Source organism: Mauremys reevesii, linkage group 10 (genome assembly GCF_016161935.1).
Source record: "Mauremys reevesii isolate NIE-2019 linkage group 10, ASM1616193v1, whole genome shotgun sequence".
Taxonomy (NCBI): Eukaryota; Metazoa; Chordata; order Testudines; family Geoemydidae; genus Mauremys; species Mauremys reevesii.
Window position 1 is genome coordinate 45,973,436 of NC_052632.1, and position 18,363 is coordinate 45,991,798.

The following is an 18,363-nucleotide window of genomic DNA, read 5'->3' on the forward strand; positions in this document are numbered from 1 at the left end:
AGGCCATACCCCCAGTCAGAGCTTTCACCCCCCCCCACTGCACCCTTAACCCTCTACCCTCTACCCTAGTCCTGAGCCCCTCCAACACCCCAAACTCCTCATCTCCAGCCCCAGCTAGAGCCCTTATCCCCCCACCCCAACCCTCTGCCCCAGCCCTGAGCCTCTCCAACATCCCAAATCCCCAGCCCCAGCCAGAGCCCTCATCCCCCTGCACCCTAACCATCTGCCCCATCCCTGAGTCCCCTTCTGCATCATGAACCCTTCAGCCCCAGCCCCAGCCCCACAGCCTTCACCACACCCCACCCTTCTGCCATTGCCCTGAGCCCCGTCCCACACCTCAAACCTCTCATCCCCAGCCCCACCCCTGCACCCCATCCCTCCCCCAAACTCCCTCCTAGAGCCTGCACTCTGCACCCCTCACTTCTTCCCCCCACCCAAACTCCCTCCCAGAGCCTTGAGCAGGTGGGGGGCAGAGTTTTGGGGGGATGGAGTTTGTGCAGGGGCAGGTTCTGGGCACCACCAAAATTTCTACAAACCTGCCACCCATGGAAAGAGACACTAGAGACAGGGGCGGCTCTACCTTTTTGGCCGCCCCAAGCAGTCATGCGCGGGAGGCGCCCCGGAGCCGCGGGAGCAGCGGACCTCCCGCGGGCATGACTGCAGAGGGACCGCTGGTCCCGCGCAGCTCGGCTGGACCTCCCGCGGCTGCGGACGGTTCGCAGGTCTGGCGGCTCCGCTTGAGCTGCCGCAGTCATGCCTGCGGGAGGTCCAGCCGAGCCGCGGGACGAGCACCCCCTCCGCAGTCATGCCTGCGGCCATGGGTGGCAAGTTTGTAGAAATTTTGGTGGTGCCCAGAACCTGCCCCCCAACTCTGTCCCCACCTGCCTAAGGCTCTGGGAGGGGACTTGGGGGGGGGGGAGGTCTGGGGTGCCGATCCTGGGCTGGGGAATAGGGTGCAGGAGGGGTGCAAGGTGCAGGCTTTGGGATGGAGTTTGGGTGCTGGGTGCAGGCTCCGGGCTGGGGCAGGGGGTGGGGGCATAGGCAGGGTGAGGGGTGCACCCTCTGGGAGGGAGTGCAGGGTTGAGGGCTGTGGAGCTGAGGATGAGGGGTTCATGCTGCGGGGGGGGCTCAGGGCTGGGGCTGAGGATTAGGGTGCAGGGGGATGAGGGCTCTGGCTGGGGCTGAGGATTAGGGTGCTGGGGGATGAGGGCTCAGGGCTGGGGCTGAGGATTAGGGTGCTGGGGGATGAGGGCTCAGGGCTGGGGCTGAGGATTAGGTGCGGGGGATGAGGGCTCAGGGCTGGGGTTGAGGATTAGGGTGCTGGGGGATGAGGGCTTAGGGCTGGGGCTGAGGATTAGGGTGCTGGGGGATGAGGGCTCAGGGTTGGGGCTGAGGATTAGGGTGCGGGGGGATGAGGGCTCTGGCTGGGGCTGAGGATTAGGGTGCTGGGGGATGAGGGCTCAGGGCTGAGGATTAGGGTGCTGGGGGATGAGGGCTCTGGCTGGGGCTGAGGATTAGGGTGCTGGGGGATGAGGGCTCAGGGCTGGGGCTGAGGATTAGGGTGCTGGGGGATGAGGGCTCTGGCTAGGGCTGAGGATTAGGGTGCTGGGGGATGAGGGCTCAGGGCTGGGGCTGAGGATTAGGGTGCTGGGGGATGAAGGCTTTGGCTGGGAATGAGGGTTTGGGGCGTTGGAGAGGCTCAGGGCAGAAGGGCAGGGGAAGGGCAGCCTGCCCTGCCATTATTGGAGGGCAGGCACTAGGACCCTGGGGCAGCAGACAGCAGTTCTGCTAGAAGCCGCTCTACTCCTGGCAGCTGGAGCAGGCAGGGGAGAGGTGCACGCTGCTTTTTTGTTAGTCAGGGACGTGGCGGGGAACGCGCAGGGGGGGGCGTGGCAGGCAGGGGCTGGGACCGGCTCCAGGCAGGGACGCGGCGGGGGGGGGGCCGCGGGGGCCAGGGCCCGATCCAGGCAGGGTGGGGGAGAGACCCAGCTCCAAATATTGCTGGAGCAGGGCACCCGGCCCTGAATATTCCTGGAGCCCGGGCACCGCAAATGTATATAACCTGCCGCCTATGCCTGCGGCAGGTCCGGTCGTCCCGGGGCTCTGGTGGACCTCCCGCAGGCATGACTGCGGCAGGTCCGCCGGCCCAGCCTGCCGCCCCCCCGGGAAAGGGCCGCCCCACGCGCGTGCTTGCTGCGCTGGGGTCTGGAGCCGGCCCTGACTAGAGAGGAAAGGGGAAATTGGCACAGGGGAGAAAGCTAGAAGGATAGTCCAGTTTGATTACATCTTATCATAGGTTGAAAGGGACCTCAAAAGATCAGTTAGTCCAAACCCCTGCTCAAAGCAGAACCAATCCCCAAATGGCCCCCTCAAGGATTGAGCTCACAACCCTGGGTTTAGCAGGCCAATGCTCAAAACACTGAGCTATCCCTCCCTTATGCAGTTGTTTATACTAGTGTAAAATACCCCTGGTTCCAGATGACAGGGACTGATGCTCATCTCCACTAAGGCTCCTGTGCACAGGTCTATCAGAGTAAAGGGGGCCAGATAGTGAGTGTAAATTAAGGAACCTCCAGCCTTCCATGTTCCTGTAAAGGGGCCGTAGTGAAAATGAGAATCAGGCTCTGTCAGCTTCTGGATGTTTGACACTAGCTGGGGATGAACGTGAGGAAATGCACAAAGGTGCAGAGCGATGGTGAATGGCCTTTGTTTGACAACGTAACAAGTAGGCAAAGGAGGCTGCAATGCGGGCCGATCAGAGGTGGGAGTCAACAGCTCTGATTTATTACATGCAGGTTATTGATAGTGAAAGAGTAGCTCATTTTTAGAATGTTTTAAAAATGAACATCAGAGCAACACCTGCCCCTTGTTTGTCAATTGTGCCAGGGCAGAGAGGGGGTGAAATGCTCTGTTCTGAGTCAGTAGCTTCTGCATTCACGTCACACTGATGGATCAACTGTATAAGGAGCATTAGGCCCTAGCTAGCTAAGGGTTCTCTAGGCCTATGCCACACACAGCTTTTGCATCACTCTAGTGCTATCACTTAGCGAGGCAGTTTGTTTAAATCGGTATCACCTAGCCTAGCATGGGTGCAGTGACACCAGTAGCAAAGTGCCTATAATAGAGCAAACTCATCAGCCAGAGCACCATGGCCAGGTGTGATAGGGCAATGTTTCTGCCTGTTTCCCCCTCCAGACAGTGGTTTGGGTTCTCACGATTCTAGCCCAGCTAGTCATAATCTCACCTCTCTTTGGGTAGTGCAGACATCCCAGTGTTTATAGTCCTTGCTTCCTCTACCTCAGATAGGTTTCCTACCCCATGCTGGGTCAGTAGGAGAGGCCAGGCCCACCTGCTCCTCCAGGTGCCAGGTCAAAAGCCCTGCATGAATTGGCTGGAATCAACCCCTCCCAAACCCTTATTGTTTCCCTGGCTTGCTTCCCACTGTGGGCTGTATCTCAGACTGAGACCCAGGGATCTTGTCCTTCTAGAAGTCCAGCGTCTCCCCAGTCTGCTGGAGAATGCTCTGACTTTCAGAGGCTCCCCAGCCTCTCTGGAAGCCCTCTGGAGCCCTTCACCCCTCTCCCGGGGGGGGGCAGGCCCAGAGTGTAAACTCCCTCTGCTATGCTTCCTTTAATAGGCTGGTTCTAATCCTTAATCACCTGCCTCCACTCCAGGTCACAGAATGGGCTAGTTGGGCTTGCTGGCTCCTGTTAACCCTGACCCTGTCAGTGGGTGTTTATACACCCCCCTACACCAGTGCCTTATACTGGAGTGGCTGGAATGGAGAACATACCTTTAACTGTGCCAGGAAAGTTAAACAATACAGATTTCTAGTGCAGACCAGATCTTAGGCCTGGTCTACACTACTAGGTTAGGTCGAATTTAGCCGTGTTAGGTCAATTTACTCCTACATTTAAGGTAGTGTAAATTAAGGAACTCAGGCAAGCCTACCAAAAGACAAAGGAGGCAAATGGTCACTCCAGGTCAGAGCCCCAGACATGCAGCTTTTATGATCAGCTGCATTCCATTGTGTGGGGGGATGGACACCTTACCAGTACCACAGCACTCTCCATGGATACCTGCTCCCCGCATCAACTCCATCCCTGAGGTTATTGCAGATTAGAAGGCAAAAAAAAAACCACCGCACTCCGTGATGACATGTTTTCCAAGCTCATGCAAGCCTCCCGCACTGATAGGGCACAGCTGAATGCATGGAGGCATTCAGTGGCAGAGGCCAGGAAAGCATACAGTAAACGTGATCGGAAGACACAGGAGGAGATGCTGAGGCTAATGGGGGAGCAAACAGACATGATGAGGCATCTGGTGGAGCTGCAGGAAAGGCACAGAGTACAGACCACCGCTGCAGCCATTCTGTAACTGCCTGCCCTCCTTGCCAAGTTTCATATCCTTACCCAAATGCCCAAGAACACAGGGCGGGAGACTCCGGGCACCCTCCCATTCAACTCCAGGGGACAGCAAGCAACAGAAGGCTGTCATTCAAACAGCTTTGATTTGTAGTGTGGCTACAATAAGCAATGTGGCCTTGTCCTTCCCTCCTTCCCCACCCCATCCCATTATTAAACCCTTTGTACACCCAGGCTTCCATTTACTAGTCAGCGTTGTCAGTGATTTCAAGCATTTTTTAATAAATAAAGAATGAATGGATTCAGAACAATAGGGACTTTATTTCCTGTGCCAACTATGGTCGAAGGGGGGAGGGGGATTGGCTTACAGGAAAGTACATTCACCAAAGGGGGCAGGTTTGCATCAAGGACAAACACACACAACTGTCACACCATAGCCTGGTCAGTCATGAAACTGTTTTTCAAAGCCTCTCTGATGCACAGCATGCCTGGGTGTGCTTTTCTAATTGCCTGGTGTCTGGCTGTTCAAAATTCACCACCAGGTGATCTGCCTCAACCTCCCACCCTGCCATAAATGTCTCCCCCTTACTCTCACAGATATTATGGAGCACATAGCAAGCAGCAATAACAATGGGAATATTGATTTTGCTGAGATCTAACCTACTCAAACTATGCCAGTGCCCCTTTAAACATCCAGAAAACACCAAGGGGGCCTGGAAACATGCATCAGCCCCCCACCGCAATATTTCCACTTCAGTGGCACTACGTTCCCCCACCCCTGCTCCTGTATATAAGCTGCATGGGCACAAGTCCTCTTTTCTGGATGAGTTTTGGCTGTGTTGGGAGGGTTTGCTAGGACAGCAATGCCAGCAAACCCTCTCTAGTATAGAGAAGGCCTCTGTCAGAGGAAGGATCTCAGATGAGAGCTGTCCCATGGCTATGGCATCAGGAGCAGGCTCATTTCAGAGGGATGTCTCATGGCACAGCCTGTGACCATGAGCCTGGCCAGTGATTCAAGAGTCAGCTTTGAGCTCAGTTGTGACTCACATATATCATCACAGCAGCACCATGGCTTGAACAGGAAGGTAAACTAATAGGCCCATCTCTAGTACCTCCACTAGCAGGGCTGGCATCGCTCCCAGTTCACACTGATGTAACTAACAACAGAATTAGGCCATGCATGACCTCTAGGAATTCATTTCACCTCCCTCTCCCTCAGTTTACCTTTCTGCCAGATTGATACAAATCCTTTTCTACACCACTTGCCAGGGCATTGGGAGGCTAGCCTGGACCACAGGTGTAAACAGGCTTGGCAGAAGTCAACTTTTATTTTTTTAATCAATTTGATGGATAAAAAACAATGTGCATCAAATTGTATCAAATTTCAGTTGTCAACATTTGCACAGAATTATGCATTTTAAGCATTTTTTCAATTTTCATCAATTTTCACCATTGCAGGAAATTATGGGGGGATAAGATAATGGGGGGATCAGACAATAATTATTTAAAGACCATAGACATTGAGATTCAAAAAGTTAAATCTTCATAGCTGTTAAAACACAAATTGTCACCATCACTTGTCAAAATATACAAAGACAATAGCCTTAAATCAAACTTGAATACATGCTCGTGCAGCATTGTTTGTACTCTGCCTAGCTGTAAATTTTGATTACTGGGGATAGAAACATTTTTTCCTCAATTTGTGTGTGTGTGTGTGTGTGTGTGTGTGTACAGTGAAGTTGACTTTTACTGATATTTACCAATGAAAATCTAATCCTTTCAAGCCTGGTAATTAAGCAATTTGAAACTGGTGGCTCGGAAGTGTTGTGTAAGGGATGAGTTTTGTTACACCTACTGTTGTCCTGTGCACCAATAAATTCAAAGGACAAAATTCAGCCTTGGGGTAAATGGGCCTGACACCACTAAAGACGATGTCTCTGCACTTGTTCCATCAGGACACATGAAATAGTGGATGGGCACTAGTTTTAAGCCCTGATCCTGCAAAGCACTTAAGCACATGATTAAATTCAACATTGTTGAAGCTTGTGTACATGTGTATTGTTGAGGCTTGTGTATAAGCATGTGCATAAGTGCAGTACCTGAGAAAGCATGGACCAAGTTTGCCTCTCGTTTACACCAGACCTGTGCCAGAATCTGGCCATAAGTGGATCAACAATCAGCTGCATTGCTCCATGAAATCCTACAACTCTGGCTAGCAAAAACCAAAATTGGCCAAAGCCTTGCTGCTTTTCCTAAATCCCTGGTTCCTATAGCTACAGTGACTTCATGGAAGCTTTTGGCTCAAAGAAGTCTTTTCATTTCTTGTGCAGTTTGTTTGTACACTGGTAGGACTCAAGCTTGCTGTAAAGTTACAGAAAGGTTTCTGGCACATTAAACATTGATACTATAAGAACAGTGTCTAAGCCTGCATTAGCTAGGATTAAAATGGCAAGGGTTATCAATCCTCATGCTTCAAGGCATACAGCAAACAATGGGTGGGGTTAGGAAGGCTTTACCACCCCCACCACAGTATGATACATGTTGGAGGGTTTGTATGTTTATCTGCTACACCCTGGATAGAGTGTTATACAAAGATCAGGTACCTCACTACTTTATTGAATTTCTATGTTGTCTGCAACAACTACATTATGGTGATGCCATAGCAGCCATTTTGGTGTACACATCATTGCTTATGGAAGCTCCTAGCTATTATTTATTTATTGTACCTAGCTGCTTGCTAGAGTTTTGTACATTAGACATTTTTATTACCTTGCTTGTACAGCACCATGTGAGTTCAGCATAGGTTCTGTTTCACTTCAGACCTGTCCCAGTAATGGAAATTGGACTTTAATCTGCCCTTTCCTGGGAATGAACACACTTTAGCAGGTCTTTTCCATCTCCAAAAGTTGTGAATTACCAGTCTTTCATCATTTCCAGTCCCCTGTCTGACAGCATCCAGACAGATACTTCAAAGTAAGGTGAACAAAATCCATAGTGAACAATTATGAAATAACCTGCCCATAGGGGAACTGTCTTCCTGACTCCTAGCTGTTAATAGTTGGCTGATGAATGAGGGTTTATATCCCTTATATTTTTATCCTAGCTATTGTAACCATGATTGTTCCCATTACTACTTGTGGGAAATGCTCAACTTTTTTTTTTTGAAATCCTGGCAAGCTTTGGGGCTCAGTGATAACTTGTGGCGAGGAGTTCCACAGGCTAGTTGACGTAGCACACTAATTTATTGCCTCCCCAAAGTAGCCTTCATAAAAGTGGGTCCCAGAGGGAGTTAAAATTGCTCACACTATGGCAAGAAACTCAAGGGAGAGTGAATACGGAACCACAAGCTGGTTTCTCCCAGGGCAAATCCCCCACTCAGTGCAAAGGGCTCAGCCACTGCAGGGAAATGTAACTTACATTGGGCCAGATCACAGAATCTGGCCCTGCATGTCTAAGATTTCTCCAGGGGCATCATCAGCTCTTCAGAACTTAATGTGTAGAGTTCTTGGCTACTGATCTGAAGAGGGGCTAACTTATGGCTGATAGTATGGCTCAGACTCAGGCATTTTGGCCACTAAATCAGTAGCAGAGGCAATGAGGAGAATTTATATATTTCATAGCAGAACTGCACTGGCTACCTAATAATTCAGAATGGGGAATAGGCCATTTAAGAGTTTTGCTTCATCAGTTATTCATTAAAAAAATCCTGGAGTTATTTTTCCTTCAGATTGCAAAGCATGGAAAAATACAGATTTTTAAGTGGGTTGGTGCTGTTAAAAAGAAAAAGGGGGTGGGGCAGGGGGAGAAGAGAAAGAGAAATCAACTGAACATCTGCCCTGGAAGTGGAAGTTGCAGCTCAGAGGCTCGGAGTCCTGAATTCTCATAACAAGCTGGTTTTGCCATTTACTGTTTCTTTAAGAGATTCCTAGCTGTATCACAAGAGAAGAGGAGGGGAAAAATAATTTGGCATCTTTTTCCATTTAAGTTTCTAGAGTCCCTTATGAAAGGCAGGTCCTTGCTGCTGAAAATAAAGTGGTCAGTTATGTCTTCAGGATGAGCCTGGTGGGACACTGAAATGTTATGCACTATAAACTGCCAGGGGAAGAAAAAAAAAATATGTCAGTTGAGGAGCAGTGATTCAACTGGTTCACAGGACATCACTTTCATTTAAAAGTGCTTTTAGTCCTCCCTACCCATATACCCACAAAGACAACACTGGGCAAATAAACTCTGTTTGTAAATACACCAGGAATAAGGGTACAACTGTTGTAGGACCAATAGCAAAGACTATTGCTTCTCCCTGAGGCATGCAACCAGCAAAAGGTGATTGTGCTTTCTTTGGCACTTCTTTTGCCAGGGCAGAGTTGTGTGGGTATTTTTATTATTAACATTTTTGGACTGTGTGACTCTGACAGGACCCAGAACAATGTTTACAGAGTTTGCCTTGAACTGATTTGCTCTGGAAGCCAGAAGGGGAAGCAGCAAAAAGAGGTAACAGTCTGCCTTTTAAGTGATCAATATGGGAGCCTTTACATTTAAATAAGAGTATTAGCATTTAACTTTCTTTCCCCAGGTAATTATTTGAAACACTGGCCCATTTATCTGTAGAAAAATCTTGCCTCTCAGATCATTTCTGAGTAGGACTCGCTGAGCAACATTACTTGGGCTGAGGTTGATAGAGGTCCAACGGTAGGGGAGAACTGTTTGATAAGCTGATATGCGGGCCCTACAATAGCCTGAAATCAATTGTCCTTGTGGCTTTAAAGCCAGGTCTCTGACTCCCCTGCAGAACAGGGAGACTTTATTTACTGGAAACTGAAGCCATGGATGTTTCAATTTTAAAAAGTTATGTTTGTCAAAACCTGAGGGTAGGAAAGCACAGGGCTGTGTTTGTTTGAGCTGGGTGGAGCCCTGTATTGCTATCAAGTACTGTACCTGCAAACGCCTCAGGATCCTCTTGGCAAGATTGAGCAGAGGAGTAGATGCACTGAATGTTAGAAGAAAGCATTCTTCTTGGCCCAAGGGGCCGGGAGGGGGCAGAGAAAAAAAAATCCACAGGCCAGGACTGGAGATGCAAATACCAACAGCAACATCCAGACACATTCTTAACAGCTGAGCAAAGCATAAGGCTTGAGCTGTTGGAGGCTAGGAAGTGGAAAGGGGGATGGGAAATGGGAAGCAGACAAAAGCCAGGTTTTGAAGCAATACAGCCATGTTCCAAATATTGCTTCCAATCCCCTCCCCTCCCCCTACACACACACTCTGGGAACATCCCCACTTAGTGGGTTCTTAGGCAGATTGCAATATACTGTCTAACGCTGGACAGTCAAGCAAAGACAGGACACAAACATTTGTGACCAGTTGTACTCTTAGCCCAAGCCTGAGAAACTGAGCAGCGCTTCAGCCTGGGCTAACATACACCTTGCAACAGACTGCCTAACCCCACCAGCATTTACAGGTAGGCTACTTATCACATGTGAACATGGGACTTGGAATCCCAGACAGGTCTGAACCCACAATTCTTCCTTAGGCTACAGACCCACAGAAGTGCATTAATTTTGTCCCAGGAAAGTCTACAGGATCGGGCCCTTTGACAAGAAAGTAAAGGGTCAGTCCTGGGCTCCATACACAGCCAGGTTCCATATGGCATGAAAAGCCACTGCAGGGGGGTCAGGTAGAGGAGAGGCAACGTAGGGGGCTCCACACAAACTCTCTATGCTGGAATGCAGCCCCCTGGAGACTGGAGGGGCCACGCCCAGCATAGATTCACTGGGACTCAATCACACTGTGCAGGGGAGCAGGGTGTTTGAGCAGAGGATCATTGCATTTGCTACTCTGTTACTGTAGCAGTTTTGGCCTGAGTACCCTAATGCTTGTATGCAGGAGTTGACCTAAGGCAGGGGTAGGCAACCTATGGCACATGTGCCGAAGGTGGCACGCGAGCTGATTTTCAGTGGCACTCATACTGCCCAGTCCAGAGGGCTCTGCATTTTAATTTTAAATGAAGCTTCTTAAACATTTTAAAAACCCTATTTACTTTACATACAACAATAGTTTAGTTATATATTATAGACTTATAGAAAGAGACCTTCTAAAAATGTTAAAATGTATTAACGACACGTGAAACCTTAAATTAGAGTGAATAAATGAAGATTTGGCACGCCACGTCTGAAAGGTTGCTGACCCCTGACCTAACGAGTCCATACACCAGCAGTGGCAGAGCATCCATTCACAAGACTTTTCTGCTCATGGACCCTGGTTTGGCCATTTAGTGCTGATTTTTGTTCAGGCAGTGTTTATATTTTTAAAGAAATGATTCAAAATGGCAAAGGCTTGTACTGCTACAGAGCCTTGCTAGTTTAATTGTCTTTGATATTTTGGTTACGAGTGTGTAACCAGTGGAGGGAGGCGGGGAACTGAAATTTCCATTTTTGTGGGAAATTCCACAATGTGAAAATCTTTTCCCTTCTGAAATGAAAAAAACAAAAGAAGAAATTTCCCATTTAATGAAATTCATGCCAAAGTCATTGCATTCCAATTTCAACCTTTTAAAATGTTATTTTATACAACCCCTCTTCCCCCACCCAAGAATATAATGTCAAAAAGTAATTCTGAATGAAAAAAATCAAAACATTTCATACCGAAAATGTTGCAACAGGCTCCTAGCCTGCGGGGTGACCTTGGGCATGTCATGGCCCCACCCCATGCCTCAGTTTTCCCAGCTGTAAAAATGGGGATAATACTGCCCTCCTTTGTAAAGCACTGTGAGCACTACTGATGAAAAGTGCTATGTAAGAGCATCAAAATGTTTTGTTTTGTGGGTTTTCCTAAACAAGTTTCATCAAGATCCCTTTGTGTGTAAATTTAGACAAAAAGGACATTTTTCATGGAAAAAAAACTGTTTTGAGAAAAATGTCCCGCCCATCTCTGGTAGAAACTTCACTTCATTATGTAGGGGCACTTCAGTTAGCTGGGCCGCTGCAACATGTACACAACCAGCTAATGGTGGGATTCCCCTACTTGTGTAGCCATGCTCACACTGGCTCTCATCTAGCTGGCATGAGTAGCAATAGCAGCGTGGCTGCGGTAGCATGAGGAGTGGCAGCAGAGGCACGGGTTGAGCCATGCCAGGTACAAACCTGACTGAAACTGGTGGGTATGTATTCAGTGCGGCTAAGCCATGCTTCTGCATCTGCTACCTGTGCCACCATGGCAACGCTGTTATTTATACTTGCACTAGCTCTCATGGAGCTAGCACAAGTATGTGTATGTGAGGAAGAAAAATCACAGCCTAGTTCCTAGTGTAGTCAGACCTTCTGCATCCAGGCCTTCTGCCAGGCTCAGAAATGCATCGACTAGAGCAGAAAATGCCATCAGATTAATGTGAAATCTTTACTGTTCTTTTACATTTCTCTCTCCAACAGAGAGATGCAGACTGGAGCCAACTCCTCGCACCCATCTTGTGATAATAGCATAAGATTCAATGGGTTTCTTGATCTCACGCTGTCTCACAGTTTGTCAAATCAGCCCTGTCTTTTGCATTATCCAAAATCATTTTGCAAACCTTACAGCAGTGGTCCCCAATGCAGTGTGCCCACGGGCACCATGGCGCCTGCCGGGGCATCTATATGTGCCTGTGTACTGTCCAGCGGATGAGCATCCGCCGAAATGCCGCTGAGAAGCGGCGTCACCAACGAAATGCCGCTGATCTTCGGCAGCATTTCAGCAGATGCCTCTGGATGACGCTGCTTCTCAGTGGCATTTTGGCGGTGACCCTATTGATGTTGCTGCTTCTCGGGGGGGATTTTGGCAGATGCTCGTCCGCCGGCCATGGTCCTTGGTGGCTCGTCGTCCGGCACCTGCCAGATGAAAAAGGTTGGGGACCACTGCCTTACAGTAATCATGACATTGCAGATATATATATTTGCCAACAAAAATCTGCTTATAAATGATAAGGAGAGGGAAAGAAGGTAGCAGCTAAAACTGCATGTAGGAAAAAAGATATCCAAGTCCGCTTGTGAAACTGGAGCAGAGGGAAATCTGAGCTGATTTTGCTCTATGTATTATTAACTATTTGTACTCCAGTGTCAGTTAGGGGACCCTAGCTGCCCTGTTGTGTTAGGGATTAGTCAACATAAAGCTCAGATCTTCAGTTATTTAGGAGCTACAATATGTATGGATTCTAAAGATCTGTCACTGGATTCTAAGGATCTATTATTGTTAGAATGTAAATACCTTATTCAGAGCAGATTTAAATCCTCTTTTCATCACAATTATCCCACAATTATAGCTAGCCATGTGTGGTATTGTAATAATCTGCTGTTCCTTGGGTTGATTGGCTAAATAAAAACCAGAGGGGAAAATGCTGCTCCAACCTGCAGTCCAGAGCAGGGCCGGCTCTAGGTTTTTTGCCGCCCCAAGCAAAAAAAATTGGCTCCCCCCATTTTTTTGGGCTTTTACATGTTTGTACTTTGCAATTTTTTTGTTTTGTTTTTGACTGTTTAAAATTTAAAAAAAAAAGTGAAACAAGAGAATTTGTAGTTAGTGAAATAAAACAATTTCCTACTAGCGTACTCATTTACTCACTGGGCTGTCCAAAGAGTGATCTGGGCGCTGTGTGAGCTGGGCACCGGAGGCCTTGGCATAGGCAGGACATCAGCGCCAACCTAAGAGCTCATGTGGTCTGTGCGGATCGGACCAAGTCACGCTGCTGGAGGGCTACCCAGCCTAGCTGTTGCTCCTGCCTGAGGGGGGCTGGCCACTGCTCGTGGGAGAGCAGCAGGGACACACTCCCCACTGAGCCAGGTCCCCCTGCCCTGCCACACAGCCCTGGCGGCACCCGGTCAGAGAACAAAGGGTGGTCAGGATCCAGCCCAGGACACTGCCTCAGGTCTGAGCTGGGGCCCCAACATTATGCTGCCCCTGGTAATTTGCCACCCCAAGCACCTGCTTGTTTTGCTGATGCCTAGAGCTGCCCCTGGTCCAGAGGAGAGAAGCAGTGAGGTCTTAGAGAAAAGATGCAAGCAAAATAATTTGTGCCAATCTTGGTCTCTTTATCCACAGGAGAAATGATGAGTCCATTTCTCTGCCTGTGGATTGCAACTTTCTTTGCGGTGAGCCAGGGCTGCCCGGAGCCCTGCACTTGTGTAGAAAAAAAATATGGCCGCCAGCTAGCAGAATGTGCTTACAGAGGTCTCCAGGCGGTTCCCGCAGGGCTGCCCTCCAACGTGACCACCCTCACCCTGTCTGCCAACAAGATCACCTCCCTACAGCAGAGCTCCTTTCTGGATGTCACCCAGGTACAGTCACTGTGGCTGGCGCACAATGAAATCTGTGCCATTGAGGAAGGCACCTTTGCCAGGCTGCTGCATTTGAAAAACATAGACCTCAGCCATAACCAGCTTGTGGACTTCCCCTGGAGGGATCTGTACAACCTCAGTGCCCTGCAGCTGCTGAAGATGAACAACAACCAGCTTGTGAAGCTGCCCTGGGAGGCCTTCCACACCCTGAAAGACCTGAGGTCCCTGTGGATCAATGACAACAAGTTCACCACCATCGCCCAGGGCACTTTTGATGCCATGAGTTCACTGTCCCAGTTGCAGATCTACAATAACCCATTGAACTGCACCTGCAGGCTCCTGTGGCTGAAGACCTGGGCTGAGAACACCCTGATCTCCATCCCCAAGAGGGACTCCATCAGCTGTGCAGCCCCGGAAAGCCTCAGAGGCATCCCCCTGGGGAAGATCCCTAAACTTCAATGTACACCTCCCTCTGTGCAGCTGACGTACCACCCCAACCTGGACAACACCGTGCTGTATGATGGGCTCATGCTCATGCTGCACTGCAGTGTCACAGGCAGCCCCCAGCCAGAGATTAGATGGAAGATCCAGACCTTTAGCCAAGGAACAGAGATAAATGGGCCCAATGTGGAAAGAGATGGGAATGACCTATCTGCTGGGGGCTCCAAGCAGAATGCAGAGAGCTTTCTGCTCTTCAAGAATGGTACCCTGGTCATCCCCAACTTCAGCAAGCAAGAGGAAGGGACCTACACCTGCCTGGCCACCAATGAGGTTGGTACTCGCGAGGTCTCAGTCAACGTGGCATTGGCCAATTCAGAGAACACAGTGGAAGATCTGCTCAGAAACAATCTCGCAACCAGTAAGCTTGGAGCCAAACACTGCAACAAGGAAGCCCAAGCCAATTCCTCCAAGGCTGGAGAAAAGCTTGTGATCATTTACCGTGTTCCTGCAGGGATGGGGAGCAGTGATGGAGGCACTCTTATGGAGTCACATCTCTGGGCTTACATGCTCTGTTTAGTCATTTTCCTTTACTGTTAAGGGAAACGCCAAAGGGTTTCTTTGTATTTCTGTATCATTTATATTGACATAGTGTCACGCATGCACTGAGCTGCTGGGAGCTGTCTGAGGCACTAATCAAAGCTGGGGCTGAGATGCAGAAGCCAGATGTGACTTTCAAACCTTCCTTCACCCCCTAGTTTGGTGGCATTCAGAAACAGGTGCTTGATTCAGCCAACTGTATTAAACAAGCCAGCTGGGAAACCTGATCCAGGATCCCAACCCCACCTGCAAGTCTAAGGTGTTCAGATCTGCAGGCAGGGGTTGATTTCAACTCATCTTTGGAATGATTGTGCTGTTTCAGGATTAATGGCAACACTGGTGCAATAACCCCTATCTGGCATGACCCAGCTTTAAACTATTTTTTATCAGTGTGCAATGATGGGTGAACCCTGGAACAGATACAGAAATTTGGTTCAGGTAGAAGCCAAAAGCATCCTTTCATCTACCTTCATTAGGGGAGCTAAGTTCACCTCTGAATGGTAATACCAGATGGCTGAACAGCTGGCACCTTCATCAACCAATCAGGTGCTTCCTTTCAAATTATTACCCGGTCAGTTTGTAAGCTCCTAGAAGATAATATGATTGTAAGGAATATCCAGCATGGTTTTACCAAGAACAAATCATGCCAAACCAACCTAATTTCATTCTTTGAGAGGGTTACTGGCCTAGTGGATGCATGGGGGAGCAGTAGACATGATATATCTTGATTTTAGTTAGGCTTTTGACACCATCCCACATGACATTCTCATAAGCAAATGTGGTCTAGATAAAATTACTATATGGTGGGTGCACAATTGGTTGAAAGATCATTCTCAAAGGAGTTATCAGTAGTTCACTGTCAAACTGGGCAGGCATGTTTACTGTTGCCCTGCAGTGGTCCGTCTTGCAGAGGTCAGTCCTGGATTCACTACTATTCAATGTTTTCATTAGTGACAGGTAATGGGAGTGAAGAGGATGCTTATAAAATTTGCAGATGAAACAAAGCTTAGAGGTGTTGCAAGCACTTGGGAGGGCAGGATTAGAATTCAAGACTACCTTGAAAAATTGAGAACTGTCCTGAAATCTACAAGATGAAATTCAATAAAAACAAGTGCAAAGTACTTCACTTAGGAAGGAAAAATCAAATGCACAGCTACAACATGGGGAATAACTAGCTAGACAGTCATTGCTGAAAAGGGTCTGGAAGTTATACTGGATCACAAATTGAATATGAGTCAGTGTGATGCAGTTGTGAAAAGTCTATCATCATTCTGAGGTGGACAAACAGGAGTGTCATGTGGAAGGCACTCAGCACTGGGGAGGCCTCAGCTGGAGCACTGTGTTCTGTTCTGGCACCACACTTTAAGAAAGATTTGGCAAATTGGAGAGAGTCTAGAGCAGAGCAACTAAAATGATCGCAGGTTTAGCAAACCTGCCCTATGCAGAAAGGTAAAAAACCTGGGCATGAGAAAAGAAGATGGGGTGGGGTGGGGACTGATAACAGTTTTCATAGAATCATAGAAGATTAGGGTTGGAAGAGACCTCAGGAGGTCATCTAGTCCAATCTTCTGCTCAAAGCAAGACCTTTCGGATAGGTTAAGAGCTGTTATAAACAGGACAATGATCAATTATTCTTCATGTCCTCAGAAAGTAGGATAGTAAAAAAAACAGAATTATAGATTATTAGGGACCTTAGGAGATCATCTAGTCCAACCCCCTGCTCAAAGCAGGGCCAATCTCTAACTAAATCCCCCAATAGCCCCCTCAAGGATTGAACTCACAACCCTGGGTTTAGGAGGCTAATGCTCAAACCACTGAGCTATCCCTCCCCCCAAGTAATGGGCTTAAATCTGCAGTAAGAGAGATTTAGGTTAGACATAAGGGAAGACTTTTAACTATAAGGGGAGTTAAGTTCTGGAACAGGCTCCAAGAGATAGGGTGACCAGACAGCAAGTGTGAAAAAATCAGGACAGAGGGTGGGAGTAATAGGAGCCTATATAAGAAAAAGACTCAAAAAAATCAGGACTGTCCCTATAAAATTGGAACATCTGGTCATGCTACCAAGGAAGGTTGTGGAATCCCCATCATTGGACATTTTTAAGCACAGGCTGGACAAACCCCTGTCAGGAATGGTCTAGGTTTACTTGACCTCAGTGCAAGGGGTTCAATTTAATGACCTCTCAAGGTCCATTCCAGCCCCACATTTCTATGATTCTAGAATACCATCTTCATATTAATAAGAGCCTAAGGGTGAATGGCTGAATGGAAAACCATGCTAGTCTTTGGGGGAGCAGCCAGTTGAGATGACTATAAGGAGATGATCATGATCTGTGGGAAGAGGGAAAGGAAGGATGGTCCCAACCCACAGCAAACCCCTTTAGCTGGTCTTCAGCCAGTGTCCTCTCTCTTATTGCTGCCCTGGGACTCCACATCCTGAGATGCCCTCTTTGGATTGCACCAGGGGCAGGGGTAGCTGGTGCAGTTCACACCACTAGATGGTGACATGACAAAGCCCTGGCTGAGATGATCTAGTTGGGGTTGGTCCTGCTTTGAGCAGGGGGTTGGACTAGATGACCTCTTGGGGTCTCTTCCAACCCTAATCTTCTATGATTCTATGCTTTGTAGGTAGCAGAGGATGAGCATATGGTTGAGCTGAGGCAGAGGCTGGGCTTCCAGCACTGACCTTTAGACTGAGGTGCATGTGTGAGTATTCTGAAACTTTTCCACACTTCTATTTCTTTTGTTTCCCCAAAAGGCCCAATCCTGCTAGAATCTGAGTCCCCTGAATGCCCTTGAGACAAGGATGCTCAGTGTATTGCAGGGCGTGCTCAGCACTTTGCAGTATTGGGCCCTTCAATCACAATTATCCTCCTATCCTACACATGATGAATCAGTTACACCATATAACTGTCTGATCCTTGACTCACTTTTCCCATGAAGTTAATGGGTCAGATCCTTAGCTGGTGTCAATTGTCAAAGCTCTGTGGAGATCAGCTGAGAACCTGCCCCACTGAGTTATACCACTGTAAAAGTGAGAGGGAAAAAAAAATCACAGCCCAGACCCCCAATCATCTCTTCATGCTCATGTCCAAATGGGGCTAAGCACAGACCCCCCGCTTCCCGCCCCCAGTGCATGGGGAGGAAGAGAGCTGGGAAGACAAGAGAGGAGGGAGAGTGAGTAACTGAGCTGTACAGCCATGGATATGACATCAGAACTTTGCCACATGTACTGGGGGCAGGGGAGAGACCAGGATATGGGCTATAGCTCCTGCTGTCCCAGGCACCTATGAACAGTCCAGCAGTTCTATAGGGAAAGGGCAGGCTGAGACAGCTGTTCTATAGGTGAAGGGCAGGGTACTGTACAGCAGTTTCTCAGATACTTAAAGCTCTCTTTCCCAGTGTGTTTTGCTAATACTATCACCAAAAGAGCTAGAGCAGTATCGCTGTATCCACCTCACGTTGTTATTCTCAGAACTACGTGGCTGAAACATACAGAGCGCAATAAAGATCTCTCTAAAATGACCTTCCTCTCTGGCTGTGGCTCAGTGGGTGAGGGTGAGAGTGCTAAGGACAGCACACCCTTGGCTGGTGGATATGAGAGCAGGATCTGCCCCTCTTGGCAGCAGTAAAGCTGACTGAAATCCTGACATCTCCATGAATCA

At 48.4% G+C, this 18,363-nt stretch overlaps 1 protein-coding gene across 3 annotated transcripts in view; it reads left to right on the top strand.

Annotated features, from left to right (window-relative positions):
* ISLR (immunoglobulin superfamily containing leucine rich repeat) overlaps positions 1 to 18,363 on the top strand; it is a 33,493-nt gene that overhangs the window by 4,183 nt on the left and 10,947 nt on the right. The window contains exons 1-2 of one of the 3 annotated variants that reach the window (XM_039493075.1): positions 8,712 to 8,855; positions 13,428 to 16,712. In XM_039493075.1, the coding sequence (XP_039349009.1) occupies positions 13,433 to 14,701 (1,269 nt within the window). In that variant the 5' untranslated portion in view covers positions 8,712 to 8,855; positions 13,428 to 13,432 and the 3' untranslated portion in view covers positions 14,702 to 16,712. Of the gene's footprint in view, positions 1 to 8,711; positions 8,856 to 13,427; positions 16,713 to 18,363 lie in introns of those variants that run through there. The other 2 variants (XM_039493074.1, XR_005585828.1) reach the window with 2 other exon arrangements.